The following is a 9,692-nucleotide window of genomic DNA, read 5'->3' as shown; positions in this document are numbered from 1 at the left end:
ATATTTTTGAACGAATTAATAGGTTATAATATTCACAATATATAGTGTAACTAGATTATATTGATAGTATTTTTCGATATTATTCACAAGTAAATTCAATTATTTTAAGAGTTTTTCTCCTTTTATAATTATTTTTTTACAATTGATAAAATTAATAGTATAAATATTCATTAAATGAATTGCGGACTGGGCGAACCATTGAGCTAACAAAGGGTCTCGCAAAGGAGGCGAGTAAGTCAATTGGGATGCCATAGGAGAGCAAGGACGAGAGACTCATAGTGCGGAATAGATGACACATGTCCTCTCAAGGTCAAGCGAAGAGCATGGTTAAGGAAAACATAATTTCTAACCTGAGAAGAAGCCTTAGAGAAGTTCCAAAACACCTTACACGAGTTATTTGTTCAGAAAAACTAAGATACAAAACTAAAATAACAAAGTGTTATTTATAGGTAAAATAAGATGACCAGACACGCAGGAGCGTGCAACAACTGCACACACATGCGTGCAAAAACGCCAAGCTACTAACTTGGCATGCATGTGCGTGTCATATGTCACGCACATGCGTCCAACCTTGCCCCAAAATGCCAAGCTACTAACCTGGCACACATGTGCGTGCCATATGTGCACGCACATGCGGTCAGGCTTCGCTGGAAATATCTTCTCTTCATTCTTCAGCTCAAAACTGCCCCATAAATGCCCTTCAAGACCTTCAAAAGCTATATTTCTCTTTATTATCCAATTCTGAAACCTCTTTGGCCTTTATCATTATCAACCCTTGCAATTCCTCTCCCAAAAAATTCCATGAACAATGCAACATTCCTTATTGAAGATCCATAAACGTGAGTTGCACACTAAGCACACCATCAAGCCATCTTTGTTACCACAAAACATCAAATAATGATGATAAAGCCATGGAAGTTCAGCTGATTATTCATCACATGTTAGAATTTTATAATGATCAAATTACCCTTAATTCCTCTAACATGCTAGACCAAGGACTACAAAGCAAAAAAACTCAATCCTAAGGACTAAAAGTGCAATAAAAAACTCAAAAGGGACTAATATGCAAATGATGACTCTAAAATACTAAAAGACTTAAATATAGATAAAAAAACTAAATAAAAGATAAGAAAAACAAGGGAATAAGACCATATAAATTCATGTCATCACACCACTATACTCAACGACAGCTTCTCCTCAAGCGTAAAACTTAAGGGAGATTGTCCTCAAGCACATAACTAATCACCTCTTCTTCAGCTGTTCAAGATTTTTCACCACGACAGATACTTCACTAGAAAGAAAAGAGGTCAATATACAAAACACAAGGTGAAAGGTTAGCACAAGTGAGAAAAATATCTAAACAAGAGTTTACCAAATTCCTCACATATTAAGCACTCATCTCACCTTTTTGGGTGCTCTAACATACAAGCACAAAACTTCAGCCCTTGTAATCAATCAATTCAAAGTTAGTTGCATTGTAACAAGAATCATAGAGACTTCAAAAGGGTGGTAACTTTTTCTAAGGCATAGGTAGGGAAACCAAGAAAAGGGTAGCACAAGGGCTCTCAAAATCATTTTAGGGTGAGTAACTTTTTTTAACAAGATTGAGCAAAATGTTAAGACTTTGGGATTGTAAGACCCATATTTTTATAACTTCTATTATTAGTTAAATTGCGACTTACGCTCAAGGTTTTGTGCTGGCGTGAGAGTAACTGTGAAAAGTGTATGTTAAACTGACAAGTGAAAAGATGTAAAATATATTTGTGGAATTATGGCCATTTCGAATGCTAGTCCAAGTCATATTCATACCCGATTGCGATTCAGATTATTCGAAAAGGGATTCCCCACTGCTAAACACTGTTTAAGCCTCGATTCTAAATCAGAGCGGGAATAAGACCGTCAGGGTAATTTTGTGTGGATGTGTGTTCGATTCCGGAACTTTTGACTGTAATATCAATAGGGTTTGCATTCCGGAAATCCGAGGAAGTTTTACTTAACTTCCGCAGCGGCTTTAGTAAACTTTCAGGCCACGAATAAGAGTGTTCGGGACTTCTTCTGGAGTTCCCGTTCGCTTAGTCTTATCCTTTATCCGTAAGGAAGCTTTACCGCGAGGGAAGTTTTCTCATCCGAAGAAGATTTGCTCAGCCAATTCTCCGTCAGATTTTGGAACACTTTGTGGCCAAAATCTTTTTCCCACTTAAGTGAAACCAAAGAAAGTGTCGACCTTTCATTTAAGAATACTCAGCTTAAATGAGTGAAAAAAAATATCAAAACACCGAACCCACCCATTCTTTTTCCCTCCTTTCCTATAAATAGTGCACAAGGCACAAATCATAGTCAAAGGACAGAGAACCCGTGGGCACAAGAGAGGAAGAGAGGAGAGGAAAAACGCTTGAGTTTTTGCTTGATCTTTGAGGTGTTGGTGTCGATTCTTGAGGGCTTGAAAGTGGGAGTGCTTGAGGAACCTTCAATCACCATAATCTTCTTCATCACAATCTCTTTTTCCTCAACGCATTCAACCAGAATTCTTGAGCGTTTGTGATAAAGGTTGGTTTGGCTTCAAGTTTTGTATCAATAGGCTTGTATGCATGCTTTTGTGTTCAAAATGGTAGCTTGTATGCTTAGATTCTTGGATTGATGATAGTTATGCTTGAAATTGATGAAAATACCCATATTGCTCAACTTTTGAACTTTACTTGTGTTAAGTCCTTATTCATGCTATTTGTGTCTTCATAATAGTTGTTAGTATAGACCTTAATTTGAGCTATATGAAACCAATTTGAAAAAATCACAACTTTGAAATTCTAGGTTTTCTATCTGGGCTTGAAAAATGGTAATTCACAATTTTAGTTGTATGAGTGTTTAAGATGATTTCTGGTTTGATTTGTCGCTTTAAGTCGAGTAGTTGCTTAGTGGCTAAGTAATTGAGCTTTTGTGATCAAGAATTGAAACATACAAGTTTGGAACTTAAGTAATTGGAACACATGAGGAAAGACGAAGGAGTAAGAAACTTTAGCAATGGTAAATTCAACTCTCCTAATTACTAGCTAATTTGGTTAGGTATCGAAGAATCGACAATTATTGATGATTCAGAATTGAATGCATGCTCATGTTGAGGCTTATGCCGATTTGTTAGACTACCGAGACTTAGACCGTTTTTAGTGGATTATGTTTTATCGTTTTGTAGTGGATAGGACAGGTTCTTGTTTTATCGCTTTGTAGTGGATAAGACAGGTTCTGTTTTATCGATTTGTAGTAGATAAGATTAGTTTTGATTCACTCAATTATGGATATGTATATCTATTGAGTTATGCTGGTTTATTGAATTGTTAATGGATAAGACCGGCACTGATTATTTGAAATATTATATATATGCATAACTGTTGAGTGTGTTGAGATATTGTGATTATATCGATTGTGAACACAAAGTATTATGAGAGTGAGCGAGTAGGATCCGACGGGAGGCCAGAGCTACTGCTGACGTTGAGGATCAAGGCTTTCTCGGGAAAAGTACTCGCGGGAAAAAAGGGTATTTTGAATTACTAGACTTTGAAACAAATAATTACATAAGACTTCGATTTTGAGAATAAATTTCATAATGAATTAACTCAAGATAGAATACTTTGAATGATAAAGAGAAACCCTTTTGAAGAAAGCTTAGGATGTGAAAGTGAGTTTGAAAACGAGAAAGGCCGATGATCCAGTTTTGAGAAAGAGAAGAACTTGATTGCAGGCATCAAGAGGATGAGCTGTTATGACTAGAGAAGTCACTAAGTGCTGGTGACACTTCTTTGCTTGTTTAAGCAACTGGTCAGAGGACTGACGTTTACCTTAAGGAAACGATAAAGACTTTGAACTTTAGCTAGACACTATCCGTGGGAAGACGAGTCGTTGTTTGGAAAACCCATTGCATGTATGTTTATCTTGAGGACGGTCGAAAGATCGGGCTTCACGTCGGTTAAGGGGATGGACCTTAATCGTGTTTGTTGTTGAATACTCAACAATACCTGGAGAGGCAGGACAAATAATACTCCACATGCTTTGAGAGGCAGGAGAAAGAATACTTGTTATGCATGGAGATGCGTGGTAAAAGAATACTTGTTGCTTGTAGAGACAATGTATAAAGGAATAATTAACAGTTCCTGAAGAGGCATGACAAGAATACTCTATGTTCCTGAAGAGGCACGTACAACGAAACTTGTAAGGAGAAGTCCTTGATACCCAATAGTGGAAATCTTGGCTGTTGCCAAGGACTAGACGTAGCCCACTGATATAGAATGAACCAAGATAAAAGACTTGTGTGCATATCTGCTGCTTAACTCCATATCTTATTGTCTGCACAACTCTTCTCTGGACTAAGAGCTTAAACGAAGCTTCTATCTAAGTAGTCCAGTAGAAACTAGTCAATTGTGATAAAATTACATGGACACAATCCAACCCCCCTTGTTGTGTCCCTATGGTCTTTAACCGTTCAAATTTATGGTGGTGGGTTTAAGATGTTTTGGTGGTGGTTCTCAAGCTTTTTCTCTAACTCCTTCACTTTTCTTTCTTAACCTTGTCTTAGATACTTGATGAAAAAAAAAATGACAGCTTCATGAGCTCCTTAAGTTGGTTGTCCATGAGAAAACCCCTTGGTGAGGATTTTCCTTAACTTTCTTACGTGCCATGCATAAGCTTTACACATCATGCTTATTTTCTATACATGTCAAGCTTGCTTAAGTCATGGTGTTCATCATAAGACTTCCTTATTAAAAACCCGCATCGACGACAACATCACCTTGTTGCAAATTACGTCAGTAGCGTCTTAGCCCTTTTCTTAACGACGAAGTTTCTACACAACTCGATAACGTGCCAAAAGCTTTCTCAAGCTCCGAAATGAAAGTATATCAATATTATAGTCATTCTTTACCAAATTAAACGTACATCGTCATGAGGACATATGATACGTCAAACTAGGCGAGTCCTAACAAGCATGAGACCCACCACAAGAACATCGGAAGGCCAGACTGCAGTAAAGATCTTGACTGGGGGAGACTGCTGGATAGAAGGAGGCCTCCATTATAGGATTCTTAGATTTTTAGGAAGGACCACCCATATTAACGATGAGCTCATGCTTGTTTGATTTAATAGTATCGGGAATTAGGCCTAAATCCCAATTCCCCTATTTCCTATGAACTGGGGGAATTCTAACAAGCATGGGACCCGCCACATGAACAACAAAAAGCCAGACTAGTATGAAGATTTTGACTGGGCGGGACTACAAGATACGAGGAGGCCGCCATTATAGTACATTTTCATCTCTACAGGAAGGATAGACCATCTTAACGATGTGCTCAGGCTTATTTGATTTATAAGCTATTAAGAGTTAGGCCTTGAATGTAAGGCCCAGTTCCCCTATCTCCTGTGAACTGGGCGAGTCCTAACATGCATGGGACTCGCCACAGGAACATCGGTAAGCCAGACTGGCATGAAGATCTTGACTAGGCGGGACTGCTGGATAGGAGGACGCCGCCTTATAGGACAATCTCAGCTCTACAGGAAGGACCGCCCATCTTAACTATAGGCTTAGACTTATTTGATTTATAAGAATCAGGAGTTGGGCCTTAAATGTAGGACCCAATTCCCCTATCTCCTTAGGGTTTCAGACTACTTCCACTATAAAAGGGGGGTCATTTAGTGTACCAAACAACTTTTTACTCATTCTATGATATAGTACACTTTATTCATACATCATCTTTCCTTATTTGTGCTCCGTTAGGGTTTGCTAGAATATTCCTAGATCTCGTAGGTCCTTAGCATGGAACACTAAGCTTAGCTAGGGTTTTGTGGAGTTCATACGACGAAGTACCATTATTGGAATTTTTTTGAAAAACAAATGAATCTAACGATGTCGTGCAAAAAATTTATCAAGGAAAATATAGCCCAGAATGTATCTAAATGAATTTGAGACCATTTTGAGGAGTTATTTTTCCCTATTGTCATACAAATTCACAATTTCAGTGAGCTTTTCAATTCACTAGTATCACATAATGTGGTAAAGTTATTTGATTTATTTTACAAATTTTTCACATTACAATTAGAGTCGGCCTATACGATCGACACTAAACGATCACGTCAGTCGTCTTATCATGTGTATAGCATCGACTATTTCGAAAGTAACTTTTAGCATCACCACATAGCCAACATTAAACATTAGTTTTGAGCCATTTCATCTTAACCCCAATGCTAGTTCTATATCGTCCTAAGCGTCAATTTTCACCTACTTAGCGTTAGCTTCCGGCCTACACTACTTAGTGTTGTCTCTGGCCTATAATCACAATTTTCTTTAGTGTGGTGTGTTGTATGTGTATGTCCAAAACGAATCCAGCTCCTTAATAGTGAGTCCACCCACTTTATGGGATAAAGTACTAAGTCATCACATGAAGGATTAAGTTGATTTTATTGACTTTTCAAATTAGGTAATCTCCGTCAATGATATGGCGACTTACTTTATACTTAAAAAGAGGCAAGTCCATCCAAAACCAAGTGCCACTCAAGTTAAATATCCACATCATAATTACTATTTTAAAAAAATACCCATCATAATAGTTTAGGGAAAATGGCTTAAAAAACAAACATTAATACTATGGGCCATGGTGCCTCACTATTTAAGATCATGAATTATTGTTGTCGGCACGTCTTTCCTTCCTAAAGAGGAATGTAAAAGCATCATTATTCTTCATTAGTTATACATAAACCTGACATGACTTAGTAGAAAATAATCTTCATGCTCCTTATCCAGACACTGGTTCTTGATTATTATAGCTAGCACCATTGCAAAATGCGACATCTAATATTAATCATGATATGATGTATTTGCTACCTGAACGTTCTCTTCATCAAGTTTCATGAAGTTGCTACGCTTCCTCGTAACAAAAAACTTTCCCCAGTTGTAAGGCGTGTATTTGGGAGGGTTTTCCTCATTTGTAAGCTCTTCCAAAGGCTCCACATTAGTGTAATGTGAAGGATAGAGAAAAAATGGATACGAAAGCCTTGCCTTCTCAGGGTTCAGCTTCACTCTGTGCTCCACACTCTCGTACGCGTCATTGCACCAAACCTGGGATAACAATTATCTCTAATACTAAGTTACATATTACTTCATATGATTACACTCAATCATACAAACTGCAGACATTTAACAAACACCTTATTTTAGTATACCTGAATTACGTCTCCAACATTGATAATATAAGCATCAGGTAAGGGATTGAGTCGAACCCATTGACCATCACATTTTCTCCTCACTTGTAACCCACTAACTTCATCTTGAGCGAGGATGGTTAAAGCACCAGAATCCTTATGACGGCCACACCCTAAAACAATGTCAGGGTTTGGGCATGGTGGATAATAGTTCAGCCTAATCCAGCTTGTTTGGTTCTTAAAGAACCCATGAAATCGCTTTGAGGGCAGACCCAAACTCATGGCGATAAGCTCCATTAACTTCAGCCCTAGTTTTTCCATGTGGTGAGCATATTCTTGGAATGTCTCTCTGTATAGAAGAAATGTTATAATATGAAGAAAATGATTTTTTTTTTAAAGCAAAAGTTTTATTTGATGGAATGGATGATGATACAAACATAACTCACAAAAATGAGCATAATTCCCTCCAATATTACACAAAAATACCTAAAAATCAAATAGCTCAGATATAACAAAAGAAGTCCAGCACCTAATGAACATCTACCCCCATTCCACAGTATTCTCTATGACTCTTGCTTCTCTCTACCTCTATTTACAACATTTGTATCTTCTCTTGCTCTTGTTTCTCTCCTCTCATCTCTTTCATCCCTTGTTTAAACTTCATTTCATAACAAAAACAAATCTATCTATTTTGTAAAGTAAAACATATTTATTGACTGATGAATGCGTTGAGATATAAGTCCTCTCAACAATGGGTCACAAAACCCCACAAAAGAATGCGTTGAGATATAAGTCCTCTCAACAATGGGTCACAAAACCCCACAAAAGATGCAAATCCACAAAAGCCTCTACCAAAACAAAAACGAAACAAATGAACCATTCGGAAATGACATTCATCAAATAGAAAAAGATGAGAAATCAAGGTTTTTAGTTTAACAATTGAAAATTAGGGTTTTTCCTCCATCCTCTTCCTCTAAGTTTAAATTGTAAGTTCCTATTGGTCTATATCATTTAATGTACCACATCTTGATCTTTTTTTGGGTAGATGACGAAAAACAAAGAAAAAACTAAGGCCTCAAGTGAGGAACACCAAGGCTATCCGCCAACAAAAGAGAAGCAAGGCCTGCCGGAGGCGCCGTATAAACCACATTCCCCACCACAGACATAACCGCACCAAGCTTGGCCATGAAATCAGCTGGAACATTTCCTTCGCGAAGAGCGTGACGCAAAGTAACCTGCCAAGGTCTCTGAAGCAAAGACTTGATAGAAGAGACAAGAGCAGAGTAAGCATGAAGCCTGGGCACCGACCCCTGCACTAACTTGATCTGGCTTAAGGTACCATAACAAACACCAAAATATTATAATACTTTTGTAGTAGAATTTATTATATATTCTCTTTAATTAATATTTTTAAATTCAATGAGTGCAATTGAGCTGACTGCATATTTGACAATCTTGCTAAAGTCAAAATTGATTGTGTTGAGAAATTTTTTCATGTCTAGATTAATTTTTAGTCTTGCGAATCAATTTTGTCACCCATAAACTAGTTATCCAACTTTTTCTCCATTATTGATTTTGGCTTAATAATCCATGAGTAGCTTATGTAATAAAATTTTAGTGGATTAAAAAACGATATTAGTTGCATTTACATGATCTGTTTAGTTTGAAATTAGAATGGAGATCGATAATGTCAATGAATATACTCATCAAATTAAATTACCTCATCTCTGGTGGGTACTCTGGCCAATGATTATACCATTGAGTGATCTCCTTGTCATCTGGGTCAATTGAAGCTGGAATCAAGGTAGGTTCCTCCACAGTAAAATCAAACACTTCCTTCCAATCCCTAACATTCTTGGTATGCTCACTCTCATAATACCCCATAACCTTCACAGTGTCCCTCCTCACTTTCTTCTTCTCCTCCAAGCTCTGAGTAAAGAATTTCTTACCAACTGATTCAATCCTCTGCTTGCTCTCAAGAGGAGCTCCATGATTGATCACCTGGAAGAACCCCCACTCCTTGCATGCACTACCTACTTGCCTCACAAGCTCTTGAATGGCTAAAGGGTCTGTGTTAGAAATTATGGAATCATCATCTGATGATAATAGAGGGGACATGTCTATCACAGGGATGCCTTCTGCTTCTTTGACACTGAGCTTGGGTCTGTGCTCTGGAGCCTGAATGAAAACTGGATCAATCTCTCCCATTGGCATTGCTTTGGAATTCCTAAGAAATGAAATCAATGACAGCAACAAAATATGGAAGAGTTGTACAATATAGGCTGTGTCTAATCGGTGTTGGGATACAATTATTTATAGACACAGTAGACACTTGTATTTTTTGTCAGTACTTGGTGAATGGAATTACCACAACGTGAAACTTCGACAGAATCTACTGATCAAATAAACAAATAATCGAACCATGTGCATGGACATCGACAAGGCAAAAACTTATTTAAGATTTTGAGAGAGCTTATTTAAGTTAATTAATAACCTATTGTTTACACGGATTT

At 37.5% G+C, this 9,692-nt stretch overlaps 1 protein-coding gene across 1 annotated transcript; it reads right to left on the bottom strand.

Moving 5' to 3' along the window:
* Nucleotides 1–6,556: 6,556 nt before the first annotated feature.
* LOC130737414 (flavonol synthase/flavanone 3-hydroxylase-like) lies at nt 6,557–9,454 on the bottom strand. Its single transcript, XM_057589176.1, has 3 exons — nt 8,900–9,454; nt 7,201–7,528; nt 6,557–7,096 (listed from the first exon to the last, which is right to left on the bottom strand). The coding sequence occupies exons 1-3, from the start codon at nt 9,391–9,393 to the stop codon at nt 6,836–6,838; spliced, it is 1,083 nt and encodes a 360-aa protein (XP_057445159.1). The 5' UTR covers nt 9,394–9,454; the 3' UTR covers nt 6,557–6,835.
* Between the last annotated feature and the right edge of the window lie 238 nt (nt 9,455–9,692).

This window comes from Lotus japonicus, chromosome 2 (genome assembly GCF_012489685.1).
Source record: "Lotus japonicus ecotype B-129 chromosome 2, LjGifu_v1.2".
NCBI classification, from domain to species: Eukaryota; Viridiplantae; Streptophyta; class Magnoliopsida; order Fabales; family Fabaceae; genus Lotus; species Lotus japonicus.
The sequence above is the reverse complement of the archived record's forward strand: the minus strand, read 5'-3'. Positions and strand labels throughout refer to the sequence as shown.